Consider the following 20,650-nt stretch of genomic DNA (forward strand, 5'->3'; position numbering starts at 1 on the left):
GCACAGCAGCCTGGCCTGGCCCTGGGACGGCACTCCCGGGACAGTCACTGGTCGGCGTGAGGTCCTCCCCAAGAGGAGGCAGTGGTCTCTGCCTCTGCGGTGACGGCATGAAGACGGGCTGTCGCTCAGACGCCGACACACGCCGGACACAGTGGCGTGAGGGGGCCCCGTGCCCCCCACGAGGGTCAGGCGCGGCCATCAGGCCCTGCATGCCCTGGGAGACCGGCGACGGCGATTTGAAGCCGTGAGAAGAACGGGCCTGGGCACGGTGAGCGGTGACGACCCCGTCACCTGGAAGAGTGAGGCCGTGTCCCGCGGGCTCGAGTCGCTGTAAGGTCAGGGTCCGGGCTGGGGCGGGGGGCCTGCTCCCCTCCTGGAGGGGCTCCCCTCGGCCCTGCCAGGTGAGCACCGTGCCCCCCTTGGTGGGGGTTCTTGGAGCCGAGACCCAGACCAGGATGCAGGGGTGAGGCTGCACGGGGTGGGGGGCCCTGGGCTGAGCCAGGGCGGGGCAGGCCTGCTGGGGCCCGTCCAGCAAGGCGACCTCTCTGGCCGCAGTGTCTCTGTCATCCAAGGTGGGGCGTCTGTGTCTCAGGCCACGGAGAGGCTCTGGGGTGCTCAGGCCAGACCCTCCTTTGGCCCCGGGGTGCCTGTGAGAAGCAGCTGGCAAGCACCTGGGCACAGGCCCCTCTGGCCCTCAGGAGGGTGGTCGAGCTCTCAGGAGGGTGGTCGGGAGGTGCTCTCCACTCAGCACACCACCACCCGCGGGCCCGCTTGGGGTCGCTGGGAGCCAGGCTGCTAGCTGCTCCTGGCTCCTGTGAGGTGCTGAGCAGCTGCCTGGCGGGGGGACCCAGACTTGCCCCGGTGCTCGTCCTGACTGAGGGGTCAAGGGCTGCGGGCCCGGTTTCCCACCCCCGGGAAGGAGTCACAAAGACAGGTCATGACAGCTCTCCAGAGGCGTTTACTGCAGGCGGCCCCAGGGGAAGGTGGCTGTGCCCGCTCATGAAGCCCTGGCCTCGGGGAGGCCGCACCGCCCCTGGTGGATGCCGGCTCTCTTTTCCGCTGTTGCCTGGGGCTACGGACTGAATGAAGGCAAAAAATGCAGGCGCGGGGGTTGGCGCTCCGGGGCTGGCGGGGGCCCAGATGTTGCTTGGAGACTCGGCGGGACGTTGGTGGGGCCGGGGGCCCCCTGCAGGGGCACCAGGTATCCCCACGAGCGGCCTGCACTCAGGCTCACCTTCAGAGGCACCTGTGCGGGCAGCAGAGGTGAGTGCCCGGCCTTCCTGGCCACCTCCCAGGCCCCCGGCAGGTGGACCAGGGCCCATGGTGCACAGGCAGCCCCTTGCCCAGACACGCGACTAGACACCCTGGCAGCTCTGCTAGGGACAGATGCATACTCACACACACGCATATGCACACACACACTCAAATACACATTCACACTCTCAGATACACACGCATGCACTCACACGCACACACACACTCTCAGGCACTCACACACATGCACACACGCTCTATACACACATTCACACACTCTCAGATACACATGCATTTACACCCACATTCACACATGCACACATACATTCATGCACATACACTCTCAGGCACTCACACACATGCACACACACTCTTACACATACATTCATACAGTCTCAGATATACACACATGCACTCACATGCACACACATGCACACACTCATACACACATTCACACTCAGATACACACACATGCACACACACACAGACACACACACTCTCATGCACTCACACATACACACACATTTAGACACACACACTCACACAGATGTGCACACACACTCTCACACACACTGGCAGGCTTACAGGCTCCAGAATACCCACCCCGTCGTGACGCCTCAATCTTGGTTGAGCCCTTTCACCTGCCAGCCTCTGTGTGGCAGGGAGGCCTTAGGGGCTGGGCCAGGTGAGGGGCTCAGGGATGGGGCGTGTCCTGGTGCCCTGTGGGCACCAGCTCCAAGGTGTGCAGAGGGCCCTGGAGAGCTCTCCCTGGGACCTGATCCTGAGTGGGCCCTGACCACAGCTCAACAGCTCCGTCCCCACTTGAGGCTGGGGAGCACTGCAGTGGCCACCACGGGGCGACTAGTGGGGTGAGGTCAGGCTTCCTGGGCTTCCAGGGACCTTGGGGTCCCCACATCTCCACCCACCAGGAGGACAAGCACAGGCCACCCTGGATGACGGTGGTCCCGCCCCTGGCTGGGCCCGGGGGCGCTCCTTCCTGCTGCCAAGCTGCCACCCGCAGGGCGAGGTCGGGATGAAGTGAACAGGGGATGGTGCACAGAGCAGGCCGCTCCCAGAGGAGTGAGGGGAGACCGGCCCTTTCTTGCCACGCTTCCAGCGGCTCCAAGCTGCCTGCGGTCCCTTCGGGGGGCGGTCTGCACGGCTTCGAGGCCTTCTGCCCCCTTGTTACCCTCCACCTCCCGCACCTCCTGGAGGAGCTGGGGCCTGGAGCTCTTCCCATGAGGACCCGGGGCCCCTCTGAGGGCTGCCCGCCAGTGCTTTGGCTGGCATGGGCCTGGTGGGGGCTGGGGGAGGGCTGGCAGGGCTGAGCGTGGCCCGCAGCTCCGCCCCTCACCTGAAGCTGCAGCTCCAGCGCGGGCACGTGCTGCAGGGCCTCCATGGTTCCCCGGACAAGGGCTGGACAGAGCAAGACAGAGGCCGCTCGAGTCCACAGGCAGGGCCATGCCAGGAGGACACTCGGCCCCGGCTCCCCAGTCCCCGAGTCTACAGGGTCCCCCCGAGTCCACAGGGTCCCCGAGTCCACAGGCTCCCCTTGAGTCCACAGGGTCCCCCCGAGTCCACACGGTCTCCCTCATTCCACACAGTTCCCCAAGTCCAAAGTCCCACCGAGTCCACAGTCCCCCTGAGTCCACAGGCTCCCCCCAGGTCCACAGGCTCCCCCCAAGTCCACACGTTCCCCCCCGAGTCCACAGGGTCCCCCCATGTCCCACAGGGTCCCCCCGAGTCCACACCATCCCCCCAAGTCCACAGGGTCCCCCCGAGTCCACACGGTCCCCCCGAGTCCACAGGATCCCTCCGAGTCCACATGGTCCCCCCGAGTCCACAGGGTCCCCCCGAGTCCACACGGTCCCCCCGAGTCCACAGGTCCCCCTGAGTCCACAGGGTCCCCCCGAGTCCACACCGTCCCCCCGTGTCCACAGGATCCCTCCGAGTCCACACGGTCCCCCCGAGTCCACAGGTCCCCCCGAGTCCACAGGTCCCCCTGAGTCCACAGGCTCCCCAAGCTCACAGGCTCCCCCGGCCCCCAGTGCCACAGTGCCCCGCCGCTCGAGCAGCCCCGTGGTTCTCCCTGACGGCTTCCAGCTCCCACTGGCTGCATCATGCTTGAGGCACCTTAACTGGCCCAGCTGCAGGCAGTGGGGAGCAGGGCCCTTGGCCCCCAGGGGCGCCGTAGCCTCCCCACTTCTCTGCCACTGCCCCCTGCCCCCCACCCACTGACCACCCCCCGCCGATGGCCAGGCTGGAGCAGCCCGGGTAGGATGGCCTGTGCTCCCACTGAAACCCCTGTGAGGGTTCAGGTGACAGCGAAGCCGCAAGGACACCTGGAGGCACTGGGGGCTGGGGGCCCGTCGCCAGGGGGCCTGGGGATGGGAGCGGCCCGCGGTGGGGTCGGCCAGCTCGGGCTCCCTCAGCGTTTGCGCCAAGCCCTGTGCCCCAGGATGAGAGGACATTCCTCCCATCCCGAGCCAGCTGGCGCTTGGGTACAGAGACTGCAGGAGGCTGCTGCCTGCCCCACCACGGCCTTGGGGCTCACGGCGGCCTCGTGGGGCGCTGGGCCGGGGCGCCTGCAGCGGCACCAGCAGCCGCCCCTGTGCTGGCAGAGGAGCCTGGTGGCGACGGGGTTGGGTCGGGCTGGGGTCCCCAGCCTGCTCTCCGGGCGCCGGCAGAGGCCCCGGTCTCCCTGGGGACTGCAGGGGGTCCAGGGCTTCCCGCGGGGACGCGGGACCTTGGCCCCTCACTGGGTGTGCAGGTGCCGCCAGGCCCTCGAGTGTCCCTGCCTTTGTGAGATGGACCCGCCGAGGGACCCCAAGTAAGCAGGGGGCGGAGCGGCGCTCCTTGTGGTCACCTGCGCTCCGAGCCTGCTCCGCAGGGTCCCTGAAGGCAGGGACCCAAGCGCCATGCAGCCTCAGCCGGTGTCTGCCCCCTGGGCCCCACTGGGTATGTCGTGCCCACCCAGCGTTCAGAGATGAAACCCAGCCCCGGCCACACCAGGGTCACCTGTCTCGTGGTCCCTGGCTGGACTGTGACCCCGGGGCACCCTGAGCACAGCGCCAGATGGTGGCTCCCAAGTGCAGGTGGGAGGCCCTGTGTGTCTCAGGGAGCCTCGTCTCGCTGCCTGCCTTGGAGGCCAGCGGCTGCCCCCATGACGAGGGGGAGGACTGTTCCTAACGGGCTCCCTCCAGATGTGGGACTTTCTCTTTCCTTTGTAACCAGCAAGGGAGTGCACAGCATTCCCTTCAAATGGTTTGTTTCAGACTTGTCATTTCCAAACCCACAGCCACCGTGTAGGATGGGACCCTGTGTGGGGTGGGTCCATGTAGGGTGGGGTCCCATGTAGGGTGGGTCCGTGCAGGGTGGGGTCCCATGTAGAGTGGGTCTGTGCAGGTTGGGTCCACGCAGGGTGGCCTCCCCACTGTCAGGGGTGGTCCCTGGAGGTGGGGCACTGAGGCCCGGAGTCTCCCCTTTACAGGCAGGTCTGCAGGCAGGTGGTGGCACTGGGGGGCGTGGCCAGTTGTCCCCTGAGAGCTGGTGGAGCTGGGGACCCAGCCCTGAGACCCCTGCCCGGCCTCCCTCCTCCACCAGTGGGGCTGGGCCGTCCGCTCCTGCACTCACGGGAGGCGGGAGGGGCCCCACGGCTGTGGGCACGGTTGCCATGGCAGGAGGCCTGGGCTCCCCCGAGGACCGAGTCGGGGGCCAGGCTCTGGGCCGACAGCCGGGGGGCCAGACCCTGCTGCTGTCCTGCAGCCCAGCTCCCGCAGCAGGGGTCCCAGTGCCGCCCCCACCTTCCGGGGCCCGCAGCAGGGCACGCAGCGTTCTCTGGGGGCCGCTGGCCGGGGTGCAGCCCTCTGGGCCTCTCAAGGGCCCCTAGACCAGCCTGGGCATTCTGCAGGTGCCCCTTGCAGCGGGCAGGGAAGGGGCCTGTGAGCCCCGCAGGAGAAGCTTTAACTATGCCTGAAACAGGAGCAACCCCGGCCCCTGGGGGCTCACCCGTGAACTCAGGAACCTGTGAATCCTCCACTTCAAACAGCAGCTCATCGTGAATCTGGGCAAGCAACCTGCAAGACACGCGGAAGGAGACCCTGGTGTTTGGGCCTCTGCCTGTGCCCGGGGGCGGCCGTGGGGCAGGGGGCAGGTTCCCGGGGGTGTGCGTGGCACCCCACAGTGCTGGGCAATCTGCCCGGGCTTTGGCACCGGCAGCCCAGGAGGCTGAGGCTCGAGGGAGTGGGAGGACCAGGGTGGGGAAGCAGCTGGGGTCACTGCTCCGTCACAGGACAGCCTCCGGGATGAGAGAACGGGGCTTGGGAGGGAGGCGCCTGCGGGCAGAGGGTCAGCATGAGGGCCTGGGACCCCGCCTGCCCCCTCCCCCGGAGGAAGCCGAGGACACGCTGGAGCCGAGCCTTTGAGAAAAGCCCCTGTCCCCACCCGGGACTTCCCTGGGATCCAGTGCTTAAGAGTCTGCCTTCCAGTGCAGGGGATGTGAGTTCCATCTCGCATCAGGGAGCTGAGTCCACGTGCCTCAGAGCAGCCAAACCCACGAGGCACAGGCACCGAGCCCACGCACCGCAGGGACCCCGTGTGTCGCTACGACTCGACACGGCCAAAAGTGAACAAACAGGAACACATGCAACAAGAAAGGCGCTGAAGACCCCAACCATTGCTGTTCAGTCGCTCAGTCGTGTCTGACTTTTTGCGACCCCATGGACACAGCACACCAGGCTTCCCTGTCCATCACCAACTCTCAGAGTTTGCTCAAACTCATGTCCATTGAGTCGGTAAGGCCATCCAACCATCTCATCCTCTGTTGTCCCCTTCTCCTGCCCTCAATCTCTCCCACCATCAGGGTCTTTTCCAATGAGTTGGCTCTTTCCAATAGACGTTAGAGGACCCCCCAAAACCATCACGGGGGCAGGACCCCAGCAGGGACTGACCTCTAGCTCCAAGTGACCTCTCAGAGGCCACTCTGCGGGCACACGACCCCAGCCCGCAGCCTGGGCACCTCAGAGCTGCCCTCCGGGCCACTTCCTGCCCCTGAGACACCACCGCACTCCCTACACCACACCCTGGACTCGGGGCCCTGGGGCTGAGCCGGAGGGGAAGGGTCCGCACCCACTCTGGCCCCCTCCGCTGGGTGGGTCCTGGCTCCATGCCCTCTCTGAGTGCCCTCAGGCACCCCCTGGAGGGGGTCTGTCCCCATCTGCCTTGGGGTACACAGACGCCGCGGTGGGAGGAGGTGTGGGGGCCACAGAGGCGCTGCTGAGGGGCTGGGGTCCTGGGAGGACTTGTACTCACATGCCCGTGGCTGGTGGGGGGCTCCTGTGTGCCCGGGTTGGGGGGGTAGGAGGGGGGAACCCTGGGCATCAGGCCCTGCAGCTCTGCGTGGCCACCCAGGACACGGCCTGCGAAGGCCAGGCGTGCGGATGATGCCTGCTGGGGCCGTGAACCTGGGGTCAGAACCAGCCCCTGGCTGGGCAGATGGAAGAGACGCCCCCTAGTGCTCAGGGAGGGGTTGGCGGTGTGGTGCCCATGGCCCTCAGCAGGGTGGGCGGCCTGCACTCTGTGTGAGCCGGCCTCTGCCTCCAGCTGCTTCCCAGGGAAGGCGCCACGCCCTGTCGTCCCCACACGGCCTGTCCGCAGCAGGCACGGAGCTTGCAGGAAGGGGCAGCACTGAGGCGAGGCGCAGTACCCACCATCCCCGACAGTGGGCAGCAGGGTGGTGGGTCCTTGCTGGGGGCAGGGAGCTTAAGACCAAAGGGCAGGATGCCGTCACCGAGAACCACAGGCCACCTGGGCCCGCTCGCCCCTTCTCTGGGGCCTGGTGGTGTGGTGATGAGGCTGGGCCCCTGCCACTGGAGGTGGGGGCCCCACTAACCCCCAGGAAGGCTCTTTAAAGGGCTAAGTTGCGGGAGGATGGGGGTCAGGTGCACTTGCTGTCACCACCACGTCCTCGATGTGCCTGCGAGGTGCTGTGACGGCCGGAGCAGCCACCTCCATGCTGGCACCAAGAGGGAAAGGCCAGGGAGCCCGAGGGGCCTCAGCCTGCCGCCCTGAGCCTCTGAACCAAAGCCAGCGTGGTGCTGGACTCCTGCCCGTGGGGACAGCCCACCCGGGGGACGGAGCTGCTGGGACCAGGCACCTGCAGCCCAGCTTCCTAGGGGTGTGCGGGAGCAGATGCACCCACAGAGCACGTGGGGTCCGCAGACAGTGGGCTGGGGGCCGGCAGACCCCGGGCAGGGGCCGGAGTTTCCTCACAGCCTTGGGGTCACGGCTGTCGGCGCGGTCCTCCCGGAAGGCAGCCTGGCCGGCGCTGGCGGCATTCGCTCTCTGAAGCTGACGTCAAGGCCTCTGCTGTGCTCTTAGGCTCCCAAGGGGACTTAGTGTTCCGAGGGGCAGAACTCAGAGTAGGCACTTGTAACTTCTTCCAGATTTAGCAGCAAGAGTTCTCACACTTCCCGAAATCACACGGTGAACTTCTGAGCTGCTGGTGCGGCCAAGACCGAAGAGCAAGGCCGTTAGTCATTCACACCTCGCTCCACAGCTGACTGAGATGTCACTGTGTTTCTAACTGCAAACTGGGGCACGGGAGGTGCCCAGGTGGGTGGTGAGCGCGGGTGTCAGACCCGCTGTTTCCTGGGAAGCCAGCTGATGTCCCGTCCACTCTTCCTGCGCTGACGGCAGGCCAGGCTGCACAGACGTGCTCCTGTGGAGACGCCCCATCAGAGCCGCAGCCAGTCTCCCATCTGTGCCCAGGGCGGCTCCCCTCCAGGTCACCCCAGCTCTGAGTGCTGAGAGTGCAGGAGGCCTGGCTGCAGGCCTTGAGGGGCGCAGCGAGGCCCTTGCCCTCTGTCGTGCTGACGCTCAGGGCTCTCTCCTGCTGTGGGCTGACCAGCTGCCCATGGGAGGAGGCGGCTCGTGGCCTGGTGCTCACAGGCAGCTGCTGGCGGACAGGTGCCTGGAGGATGCGGACCCTCAGGGCCTGGGGGCACAGACAGTCACTGGGGGCCGCAGGGCCAGCTGCTGGGAGGCTCGCATCCACCCCGGCAGGGGCGGTTGGCACGTCCTGGGGCTGCAGCACCCGTGGGGCTCGGCCTGAATGCCTGTGTCGTGGGCGGCCCAGGTCCCTGTGTCCTCGCGTCCTGTGAGGCCGCCTCTCATTGCCTGGAGGGCCCAGTCGTCTCCTCTGTGCCCCCAGGCACCTCCGCTGCCCCTCCTGTGGCCGGAAGTGCAAGGGCACAGGTGCGTCAGCCTGATGGGGCCCTGGGGTTGCTGCTGCCTTCAGGAGGTCAGAGGACAGAGGGCAGAGGGCTGCCCATGTGGAGAGAGGACCCTGCAGTCCTGTACCCCAGGCAGAGGGGTAGGGAGGGTCCTCCGGAGGCTGTCTCGCCGCCGAGGGGCTGCGGGCCTCTGAGAGCTCAGGGCAAGGAGGCCCCGTGCTGGTCCAGGTTGGGTGAGCTGGGCCATGTTGTGATGCATCCTTTCTCAGCCTCCCTTCTCTGCACGTGTGAGTTGGAATCCATAGTTCCCAAAGCTTTCTTCCAGCCCCGACGTGTTCTAAGACCCGGGAGGCCTGTCCCCCACAAACAGAGAGGAAGGGGCTCCCTGGGCAAGGGCGGTGTGGGGGTCAGGAGCCCCCAGCCTTCCACTGCAGCCCGTGGGCAGCGAGCGGGGGTGGCCCCGTGGCTCCAGCCCGGTGAGGGCGTGTTGGGAGTCCAGGCAGTGTGGCCCAGCCTGGGCTCCGGGCACCCAGAGCGTGCCTGCCCCTCCACTGCGTGGCCACGTTCTCGGGCACAGTGTGGATGGCCTGCTACAATTTCTGAAGCGGCAGGATGCAGTCGACATGTTTTGTCTTGAAATACATTTCATGCAGACAGCGGGCAGAGGTGACCACTGTGTTTCTGAATTCCTCTAAACAGCCCCAGACCCTCGTCTGCCAGCATCCCTCCCGCGGCCCGCAGAAACTTCCTGGATCTACAGCAGCATGAGGCAGAGCGGGCCCTGGTTTCTGGCTGCTGACAAGACGGAGAGTGGGCCCGGGCCTCTCACACCCTTGGCCAGGTCACCCCTGGAAACGACACAGGCGAGCAGGAGGCATGAATTCAGGATCTGGTCAGGGAGCCAGCAGGAGAGACCCTGAGAGATGAGCGCATGCCCACTGGGTCCTCCCCACCCTGCTGCTGCATGGGCAGGACGGCAGCCCAGACCCTGGGCAGGAGCCGCGGGCACCAGGTCTCAGGCGTCCCACGCTGCGTCCTTCCTCCAGGCCTGGGGAACAGCGCTCCTCCCCAGGCTGTGAGGTGACCCATGGCCGGGGTGCAGGGCTGGACGGGGGCCCACAGGGCTGGGCAGGAGCGTCCCCCTCCCACGCTGGGACACGACACCACGTTCCTGGGCCAGGTCTCTGCCCGGGACGTGCTGCTCTACGGAGGCGCTGAAATCACCCAGAGAATGTAGGCTCCTTTGCTGCCCTGCACACAGGATTGTTGGTACCGTCTTTCTAAATTCTGAGAACAGACTTTTGGATTCAGTGGGAGAAGGCGAGGGTGGGATGATTTGAGAGGATAGCAGTGAAACATGTACGTTCGGTTCAGTTCAGTTCAGTCGCGTCTGACTCTTTGCAACCCCATGGACTGCAGCATGCCAGGCCTCCCTGTCCATTGCCAACTCCCAGAGTCTATCCAAACCCATGTCCATTGAGTCAGTGATGCCATCCAACCATCCCATCCTCTGTCATCCGCTTCTCCTCCCGCCTTCAATCTTACCCAGCAACAGGGTCTTTTCCAATGAGTCAGTTCTTCACATCAGGTGGCCAAAGTATTGGAGTTTCAGCTTCGGCATCAGTCTTTCCAATGAATATTCAGGGCTGATTTCCTTTAGGGTGGCCTGGTTGGCTCTCCTTGCAGTCCAAGGGACTCTCAAGAGTCTTCTCCAACACCACAGTTCAAAAGCATCAATTCTTCAGGGCTCAGCTTTCTTCACAGTCCACCTCTCACATCCATACATGACCATTGGAAAAATCATAGCCTTGACTAGACGGACCTTTGTTGGCAAAGTAATGTCTCTGCTTTTTAATACGCTGTCTAGGTTGGTGATAATTTTTCTTCCAAGGAGCAAGTATCTTTTAATTTCATGGCTGCAGTCACCATCTGCAGTGATTTTGGAGCCCAGAAAAATAAAGTCAGCCACTGTTTCCCCCTCTATTTACCACGAAGTGATGGGACCTGATGCCATGATCTTAGTTTTCTGAATGTTGAGCTTTAAGCCAACTTTTTCACTCTCCTCTTTCACTTTCATCAAGAGGCTTTTTAGTTTCTCTTCACTTTCTGCCATAAGGGTGGTGTCATCTGCATATCTGGGGTTATTGATATTTCTCCCGGCAATCTTGATTCCAGCTTGTGCTTCCTCTAGCCCAACATTTCTCATGATGTACTCTGCATATAAGTTAAATAAGCAGGGTGACAATATACAGCCTTGACGTACTCCTTTTCTTGTTTGGAACCAGTCTGTTGTTCCATGTCCAGTTCTAACTGTTGCTTCCTGACCTGCATACAGATTTCTCAAGAGGCAGGTCAGGTGGTCTGGTATTCCCATCTCTTTAAGAATTTTCCAGAGTTTGTGGTCCATACAGTCAAAGACTTTGGCATAGTCAATAAAGCAGAAATAGATGCTTTTCTGGAACTCTCTTGCTTTTTCAATGATCCAACAGATCATCGGATCAACAGATCTCTGGTTCCTCTGTCTTTTCTAAAACCAGCTTGAACATCTGGAAGTTCACGGTTCATGTACTGTTGAATCCTGGCTTGGAGAATTTTGAACATTCTTTGACACTGCCTTTCTTTGAGACTGGGATGAAAACTGACCTTTTCCAGTCCTGTGGTCACTGCTGAGTTTTCCAAATTTGCTGGCATATTGAGTGCAGCACTTTCACAGCATCATCTTTTAGGATTTGGAATAGCTCAACTGGAATTCCATCACCTCCACTAGATTTGTTTGTAGTGATGCTTCCTAAGGCCCACTTGACTTCACATTCCAGGATGTCTGGCTCTAGGTCAGTGATCACACCATCGTGATTATCTGGGTCGTGAAGATCTTTTTTGTACAGTTCTTCTGTGTATTCTTGCCACCTCTTCTTAGTATCTTCTGCTTCTGTTAGGTCCATACCATTTCTGTCCTTTATTGAGCCCATCTTTGCATGAAATGTTCCCTTGGTATCTATAGTGTTCTTGAAGAGATCTCTAGACTTTCTCATTCTATTGTTTTCCTCTATTTGTTTGCATTGATCGCTGAGGAAGGCTTTCTTATCTCTCCTTGCTATTCTTTGGAACTCTGCATTCAAATGGGTATATCTTTCCTTTTCTCCTTTGCCTTTCACTTCTTTTCTTTTCACAGATATTTGTAAGGCCTCCTCAGACAACCATTTTGCCTTTTTGCATTTCTTTTTCTTGGAGATGGTCTTGATCCCTGCCTCCTGTACAATGTCACGAACCTCTGTCCATAGTTCTTCAGGCACTCTGTCTGTGAGATCTATTCCCTTGAATCTATTTCTCACTTCCACTGAATAATTGTAAAGGATTTGAGTTAAGTCATACCTGAATGGTCTGGTGGTTTTCCCTACTTTTTCAATTTAAGTCTGAATTTGGCAATAAGGTGCATAGGGCTTCCCTGGTGGCTCAGCTGGTAAGGAATCCGCCTGCAGTGCAGGAGACCCCGGTTCAATTCCTGGGCCAGGAAGATCCCCTGGAGAAGGGATAGGCTACCCACTCCAGTATTCTTGGGCTTCCCATGTGGCTCAGCTGGTAAAGAATTCGCCTGCAATGTGGGAGACCTGGGTCGATCCCTGGGCTGGGATGATCCCCTGGAGAAGGGAAAGGCTACCCACTCCAGTATTCTGGCCTGGAGAATTCCAGGACTGTATAGTCCCTGGGGTCGCACAGAGGTGGACATGGCTGAGTGACTCGCTTTCACGTCACTGTATGTAGAACAGATGAGCAGTGCAAGTTCGATGCATGAAGCAGGGCCCCCAAAGCCAGTGCTTGGGGCAACCCAGGGGATGGGGTGGGGAGGGAGGTGGTGCGGGGGTTCGGGATGGGGGGACACATGTACACCTGTGGCCGATTCATGTCGATGTATGGCAGAAACCACCACAGCATTGTAAGGTAATTATTCTTCAATTAAGTAATTTTAAAAAAAGAATGCAGGCTCCATGGTGACCATGAACAGGAGGAAATGTCTGAAGACGTAAAGGAGAAAGCTTCCTGAGGGAAGGTGGACGACCTCAGGTGAGGGAAGCGTCCTTCACCTTGAGGATGTAACAGCACCAGAAGCCACGAGAACACAGCGAGCTCTGCAGAGAGGGCGGCCCCAGACACAGGTCCCTGTGCCCCAGGGGGTCCCCTGCCCCAGGCGGTCCCCTGCCCCAGGCGGTCCCTGTGTCCCAAAGGGTCTCCGTGTCCCAGCGGGTCCCCTGTCCCAGCGGCGGCAGGGGAGGGGTCCAGCTGTCCTCACGGCTGGGGACATGCTGCAGGCACGTGGGGGTGAGCATGCCCCTCAGGGTGGGCCCATGACACACAGCATTTCAGAAGGTTTTCCCACCTAACTCGCCACGCACTTCACCCCAGGTGGGGGCAGGCTAAGCCCCAGGGAGGGGTCCTCGGCAGGGCAGGCTCCCCCCATGGCCACACACAGAGCCGGAGGCTTCTAGGGTGAAGTGGGCAAACGTACGTGGAGGCCAAGGTGGGAGGGGGAGACCGGGGGGCTGCCAGGAGGGGACCCGGGTATCCGGGGGGAGAATTCACCCCCGACCTGCACCCAGGCTGGGGCCTCGGGGGCCAGCAGGGCCTGGGTGGAGCACACCCAGGGAGCAACCGGGGCAGAGCTGGAGCTGGGGTGGGCGGCAGGCCCACACCGCGCCAGGGAGGGCAGGTCCTGGGGACCGGCGGCTCGCTCACTGACCTGGCCGTCAGGGTAGGTGACGTGGCCACAGCCGTGAAGATTCGGATCATGGCCATCTTGCAGAGGTCGGCAGCCGAGCCTGTGGAACCAAAGGGCTCTGGTTCAGGCACTGTGTGAGGCCTGGCCTGCAGCCCGCCACCTGGGCGGGCGGGCTGATCTGTCCACACCGCGGGCCGTGTGGCCCCGTACTCAGCAGGTCAGAACCGCGGTCTCCCTCTGGCCTCTCTGCTCCTGCAGGTGTGGGGGCCTCTATGCTCCTCTGGACCTGGCCCCTGGCCAGCTCCTCATCTGGAGGCTCTGCTAGGGAAGTCTCCCTCTCGGATGACCTCGGTGATGGCCAGGTTCACTTCCTTGGAGCCAGCGGATGGAGGTTCCTGCTTCCTGGGGGCCATGGGCCTCTCGCTAGAGTCTGCTTGACTCGTCCATGGTCAGGGCCTCGGACTCTGGCCCCTAAACCTTCTCTCGAGGGCCCACCTGGTCAGGCCAGGCCCACCTGGGATGTCCCACCTTGGCCTGGCGAGCTGAGGTCAGCTAACTGAAGATCCTACACCTGCAGACTCCCTTTTGCCACATAAGGCAGCTCCCCAGGAGCCCCGGGAGCAGGGTCTCCGCATGCTCACGGATTCTGACCGCACCGTGTCCACCACACCGGCCGCAGGATGATGGGGCCGGGACTGAGGCACTGGGTCATCCCTGCTCCCGCAGCCTGCCACGTGGCCCTTGATCCCCAGCAAGCCTCAGGCTCCCGGTGTGCAGCCCCGGGACGTGAGCAGGGCCAGTCACACAGTCAGCGGGCACCAGCACGGCGCAGCTGCTCATCCTGGTGCCCAGCTCACAGTGGGTGTCTCAATAAGCGGCTCTGCTCCTGGGACGAGACTGAAGCTCAGGTTTCCATTCCTGGCCTTAAGCCCTTTGAAGTTCCCAGGTTCACGGAGAAACAAGCCTGCAGTCCGTGGGCCGCCTCCCCCCACCTCAGGGCAGCAGCTGCCCCCAGGGCACAGCGGGGTTGCGGGCCGTGTCCGCTGGTCTCTGCGGCCAGCCTGCTGGCCTCTCTGTGGGGCTCGCGGGGACTCAGGGCCTGGGGACCCTCTGCCCTGGCTGGATGTCGAGAGGCTTGCTGCCTTAGGAGGAGTGGGCGGGCTGAGAGGAAGTGAAGAGACCGGAGGGGAAGCAGGGTGTGGCTGGGGGGCCAGGGTGGAGGTGGGGCAGTGTCCTGTCCGCTGGCCAAGCGAGGCGTGAGGCTGAGTCCGGGGCAGCGCCGCACCAGCCTCTCCGTGGGGCTCACACTCCGTCCCCCGCTCCAGGTCTGCTGGGTGCCCCCTACGGCAGACACCCCTCCAGGGCTCCGTCCGGCCTCCAGCCCTGCCTCTGGGCCTGTAGGCCGTGGCTCTCCACCCCTGAGCCCTGGGGTCACAAGTGGGGATGCGGCTGGGCTGCCAGGCTCCCAGGGCCTCCTGAGGAGGGCGCTGGGTGTGTGGACCGTGGTCACGCCCCTGCCCTCCCTCCACCCGGACGCCCAGGGGCTCCCAGAGCTGGAGGCCTGCGCACGTGGGCTCTCCGCCCGCCTCCTGCGGGTATCCCTGGAAGGTGCGCTGGGCCCCGCGGCCTCACACCTGCCAGGGGTGCAGCGAGAGTTCGGGCAGAGGGTGGTGGGGCGGGTCTCCGTTCGACTCTAGCGCTAGCGGACGACGTCCAGGAGCCTGCCTGCTGCCTGCCGAGCTAGCCTCACAGGGCCAGCTCCGCCAGTCACCAGTCCCGCGGGGATGAAGACCCGGGAGGAGAGGGGCTCCGGCACCTTGCACCACGAAGTTCGCCGCCTGCCGCTCCGCCTGCGCCCGAAGCTGCGGGTCGTGAGCTCGGATCCTGGGCAGCGGCCTCCTGCGGCCCATGATGGACTCCACGTAGCCTGCGGTCCGGGAGGAAAGCGGGCGGAGGATAGCGGTGAGCGGGAGCGGTAGAGGCGCCCGGGGCCCTGCCCTCTGGCCGCGGCTGCTCCAGCGGAGGTCCCGCCCACCGCCCCGCCCCGCCGCAGCTGGAGCTCCGCCCGGAGGCCTTCAGTCCACGTCCAGTGCGGGACACGCTGTTCTGTGTGGACACGCATTCTGTGTTGGGAAGCGGGACAGCAGCAGGGGCTTGGGCTTGCCTGGCGGCAAGCTTTGCACCCTCTCTGACTTCTGTGCTGCTCTTAGATCTGACATGGGACAGAAGGGTGATTTTTACATTAAAAGGTGAAAAGCCATGTGCGGGACTTGGGTGCAGGAGTGATTCTGGACTATGGAAACTGGAACTGGGGAGGAAACATCAATCCTTAGTCTGCTCAGGGAGGGGTTGGGGGTCTGCGTCAGAGACCACATCCCTCACTCTAGGGCCAGGCTCCGTGGGCCCCAAGCTTCCGTCCCTGGGATCCTCTTTAGGAAAAAGAACTGAGAAGTGCCACGTTGGTGATACTCCTGACTGGTGAGGACGCTGGTTTTGCTAGGTGTTGGTAAGAACTAAATCCCCAGCTTGATCTTATACGTGTCTGGGGACTGGAAGAGCTGCTAGCATAAGCCGTCATCACAAAAATGACTGTCCTGAGCACTGGCTGCAAAGCGCGGAGTTAAGGCCGCCTCTGCCTCTGTGGTTTCCAGGGATTTCTGACTGCGTGCTGGGCACCGTGCTTCCTACGCCTGCCCCGTCTGGATGGACTTGCTCCCTTGTGGGCCACGTCCCGGGGTCGGGGCTCCAGGGAAGCAGTGAGCTCCTGGTGTCAGCACGGCGCCTGGCACCGGGTAGGTGTTCAGCACACGTGTGTGGCGTAACTGAGGGTCACTGAGCGTCTGCTCACATGTGCAACACTGGGTCAGAGGGCACCCATGCTTCGCGCTGGGACACGGGAGGCCCTGGCCCTTCGAGAAAGGTACCGGGCAGGCCTGCAGGGCCTCCCGTGGAGGGGACACTGGCCCTGCCGGGCAGCTGAGGGTGGGGCGGGGGTCCCAGCTGGCACCTCCGCAAGCCCCATGGACTTGGGAAACGGCTGTCCCCTCGGTCTCCTCCTCTTCCTCTGTAAGGTGGGCAACAGGGCCGCCCAAGCGTCTGAGTCGCGGCAAGGACTCGGTCAGTGTCACGGGAGCCCATTGACACCGGCCCACGCCGCATGGCACGAGGGCCTGTGTTTGACCATCTCCACCCGCGGTGGCTCCGTGGACTGACTCACTAACACTGCTTCTGTCACCGTCCTAACATTTCGTAATCGGTAGCCTTTTGTCTCATCCAGGTGTGGGGCTCACCCCCGGCCCAGGGAGCCTGAGGCCCATGGGGCACTTCCTGGCGGGTGGAGATGGTTTGCGGGCTTCCTGGAGCCCCCTGGAGGCTACTGTGGCTGAGCACTGACCTGGCCCCGCTCGGGCTGGTCAGCCCAGGGGGAGCCGTGCTCGCACGCTCCCACGAGAGGGTCAGCAGCGAGCCCCCGGGGCAGGCGTGGTCCTGAGCCTGCTCTGGGACGCGTGCCGAGCCCCGCTCTGCGTCTGCTCCAGGAGCTGCTGTGGCCCTGACCTCCTTCCCCCTTCAGTCTGCTCTGCTGCTCTTTGCTACGTGTCTCGGGTTGAAGACTGTCTTTTATGTCCAGAGACATGTCTTCCTTTTTGAAACACTTAAAAAAAAAATCCCTTCATCTTTAATTGGTGGCCATGTCTCACAGTTTTGCAGTGGGATATTTATGCTGCCATTTATTTCTAAGATGTCTGTCATTCGCTTGGGACTTCTTTTTAAAGTCCCACATTGGAGACTTCCCTGGTATCCCAGTGGTTAAGACTCCGTGCTTCCACTGCAGGGGCGAGGGTTTGATCCCTGGTCGAGAAACTAAGATCCCCCATGCTGTGAGGTGCAGCCAAAGAAATAATTAAGCAACAGAATAAACTCCAAGATTATTGAGGAGTGCGATGAGTCTTTCAAGTAGGCAGACGAATGGATGGCCTCACACGCAGATATAAAGCTACCTTCCTATTCCACTGTGGTCACAGAACAGGTTCTATTTGATATTCTCGGAAATCTGTGACCAGACTGTGGGTAAATTCTGCAGCTAAACCATAGCTCTCCATTTCCAGGTGCGGGACTCTTCCCATGAGCCCACCCACTCAGCATTTCCCATGCGTGCCAGGGTGTGAGGCCTTGAGCAGAGCCCGGCTCTGGACCCTCCTCGCATGGAGTCTGTGGTCCTACCTCCCCAGCGGGGCGGGAGCTCACCCGGCTCCAGGGACCCCCACCCCCCACCAGAGGAGGGCCCGGGGGGGAGTGGGGGCTGCCCACAGCTTTGCTTGCAGCTGGCTCACCTGTCTGCTGACACCGAGCAATGGTTGCTTGGGTGAAGTCCTTTATTTTCTTGTACTTCTGCAGAAAGCTCTCCAAAAACCGGGCAGCTTCCTGAACAGGAACTCCGAGGCAAGCAGCAAGCCGCTCCTTCCCTGTGTGAGCAGAAACTCGGTCAGCGGTCAGCCTAACTCTGACCCCATGGGGCCCGGGGGGCACCAGGCAGTGACCAGCATGCATGGAAGTGAGTCCACAGAGGCTCTGGAGAGACTCAGGGAGTCAAGGCCTGGTGGGCACCCCTGCCTCTTCTGACCGGTCAGGATGGTGCTGGCTTTTGGCTCCAGGATCTAAGTGCTTGGCGCTGGCCAGTCTGGACTGGGGCCTGGTAAATGCTCATTGATTAGAATGCTGACCGGGGCCTGGTACCCTTCAGGGGGTGAAGACCTGATCACAGCCTGTCCAGAGGGAGGCTGGTCTCAGAACTGGGGAGGCTGGGGAGTGTGGGCGCATAAAGAGGAAGGGAAAGTCCCCGGGCCAAGTCATGAGGGAATGGTGGTGGGGAGCTCACTTCCAGGGGATTTTTTTTTTTTAAAACAAATACATCTGGTCCAGGCTAATATTTGGTTATTTCAGGACACAGGTGATCTGATGAAGCTTCTTATAGCAAGATCTCTGGTCAGGATAGCACCCCAAGTTCCAGGACAGGACTCCCAAGTTCTAGGATGGCACCCCAAGTTCCAGAACAGGACCCCAAGTTCCAGGACAGGACCTGGAAGAACCAGGAAGAACCAGAGTTCCAGGGCTGCACCCTGAGTTCCAGGACAGCACCCTGAGTTCTAGGATGACACCCCAAGTTCCAGGATGGCATTTTGAGTTCCTGGACAGTACCCCAAATTCTAGGATGACAACCCAAGTTCCAGGATGGCACCCTGAGTTCTAGGATGACACCTGAGTTCCAGGACAAGCCCCCAAGTTCTAGGATAGAACCCCAAATTCCAAGATGGCACCCTGGGTTCCAGGACAGGACCCAGAGTTCCAGGACTGCACCCCAAGTTCTAGGATGGTACCCTGAATTCCAGGATGGCATCCCAAGTTCCAGGACGGCACCCCAAGTTCCAAGATGGCACCTCAAGTTCCAGGACGGCACCTGAGTTCCAGGACAGGACCCCGAGTTCTAGGACAGGACCCCGAGTTCTAGGACGACACCCTGAATTGTGGTTATCTGCAGGTCCCAGGAAACCACTTGTTCGCTTTCTATCAGTGAAGATTTTCTTTTCATTATTTTATTGTGGAAAAATGCATATAACATAAAGTGTGTCATCCTGTAAATTAACTGTGGATGTCCTAGAATTTCATTCAAATGGTGTAATCAGTTATACACCATCAGTTCTCCTCTGGGTTTCTTTTTCATTTGGCATAATGTCCGAGGCGCGTCCACACTGACACGGGTCAGCGGGTTGTTGGATCTGTAACAGCCGAGGTGTGGTCGACGTACAGCGTTCGCTTCAGGCTTGCAGCAGAGTGACTCGGGTGTACGTGTCTCTTCTTCTGAGTTGGATCAAGCTATCCTCTTTCTTCATGTTTTTGTGATTTTTCGGCCGTCCTGGCTCTTGCAGATGGCGTGCTGTAGACGCTCTAGGCTCACCTGTGTCTCTCAGCAGCACAGGACCAGTTAATTTGGCTAAAGTCAGACTTCAAACTCGGCCCCGCTGCAGTGGCTGAAGCGGGGGCTGTCTGAAGCCTCCCCGTTCGTGCCCAGTGGAGGGGGCAGCCAGAGGTGGGGGCCGAGTTCAAGCTCAGGATGCGGTGCTCTTCTCCGGTGCTTCGCTTTCTGAGGTTTCTCCCACCACTCAGGCACAATTTCCCTCTACACTTTGATTGAGCCTATCAGTTCCTGCTGTTTCAGCTGTGAAAACGCAGGCCCATCTCCCTAGGGGCACGGGGGGGGGGGGGCGAGGATGCCCTGGGCAGGAGCACAAGGGGCCTGCACCTCATAGGCCCCACGTGAACAGCCATCTGGCTTCTCCTGCAGAGGGTGAGTTGCCTCCTGTGCACACACATGAGTGTGTCTGTGTGTGTCTAGGTGTGTGCGTGTGTGAGATGAAACCAGGTTTAGGAGTAACTTTCACTCCGCCTTCCCAAGCACTCTCTGCCCTACGCAGAACTGGAACCGTTCTCCCCCTGCTTCAGCCCCAGGGCTTCGTGAGAGCCTGGTACGCGTTTTGGGACGCTGGCCCACGGCCAGCCGGCTCCTGGGCAGCCCGTAAAGCACAGGCTGGCCCGGCCCGGGTCAATGGGCCCCACGGGCACCAGCAGCTGTGCTGGACGAGTCCGGTGGCTCAGTGCGCCCCGTGGACCGGCTCGTGTGGCTCGTCTGACAAACGCCAGCCCCGCGGAGCAGCAGCCCCGGAGCCCAGGGTGGAGCTGGCACTCAGCACCCCCCAGAGACTGGGTGTGGAGCTGAGCTTCAGCGGTGGCAACAACTGGAGGAGAATCAAGTTCGAACCGGCTCTGCGGGTGGTGGGAGCTCAGAGCAGGACGGGAGGCTCAGGGGCCGCCTCCAGGCGGAGGCGCCTGTGGGCTGGGGCTGGGCTGGTGGGCAGGCAGCGGAGTCCAAGGGGCCGAGGGCAGCAGTGAGCCCAGCCCTGCCCTCCTGGCCAAGGCCCCAGGCAGCAGACACTGCCGTTTCCGGGGGACAGCCCTTTGCTGAGCCCTGGGGAGAGGGGCACGGGGCCCCTTGGGGATGGGGAGGGGACATCACTTCACTCGTCCCTGTCCTGCTCTCTCTCTGTGGCCTCTTGCCGTCATCGTCCCAGTGATCATGACCCTGAAACCAGGCCTTGCCCCCGTGCCCTCCATGGCCGGAGTGGCCGCCTCCAGACCCACCATGCTGGGGTGAAAACGCAGCATCGCAGCCCGGGAGCCAGGCCTGGGCGCCCAGGACGCCTCGGGCCTCCCGGGAGGCAGACGCAGCCGGCTGGCAGCCTGGACAGCGGCATCGGGGACGCCTGGGGTGGGAATCCTGTCACCGGGAGGGCTGAGAGCAGCCAAATCACCCTCGTCACCTTCATGGCTACTGACTCACTGCGTGTTTACAGCACGGAGCTCCGCTCCTCCGCAGGAGATCACACAGCGCCTCTCC

The 20,650-nt window shown here is 61.9% G+C and overlaps 1 protein-coding gene across 1 annotated transcript in view; it reads right to left on the minus strand.

Annotated features, from left to right (window-relative positions):
- Positions 1-967: 967 nt before the first annotated feature.
- Positions 968-20,650, minus strand: part of POLN (DNA polymerase nu) — a 153,771-nt gene continuing 134,088 nt past the window's right edge. Inside the window, exons 20-25 of the mRNA XM_025290538.2 lie at positions 17,532-17,663; positions 15,017-15,127; positions 13,222-13,300; positions 5,263-5,330; positions 2,609-2,670; positions 968-1,246 (exon numbers count right to left, since the gene is read on the minus strand). Coding sequence (XP_025146323.1) covers positions 1,073-1,246; positions 2,609-2,670; positions 5,263-5,330; positions 13,222-13,300; positions 15,017-15,127; positions 17,532-17,663 — 626 coding nt within the window. The 3' untranslated portion in view covers positions 968-1,072. The remainder of the gene's footprint in view (positions 1,247-2,608; positions 2,671-5,262; positions 5,331-13,221; positions 13,301-15,016; positions 15,128-17,531; positions 17,664-20,650) is intronic.

The sequence above is a fragment of the Bubalus bubalis genome, chromosome 7, assembly GCF_019923935.1.
Source record: "Bubalus bubalis isolate 160015118507 breed Murrah chromosome 7, NDDB_SH_1, whole genome shotgun sequence".
Taxonomy (NCBI): Eukaryota; Metazoa; Chordata; class Mammalia; order Artiodactyla; family Bovidae; genus Bubalus; species Bubalus bubalis.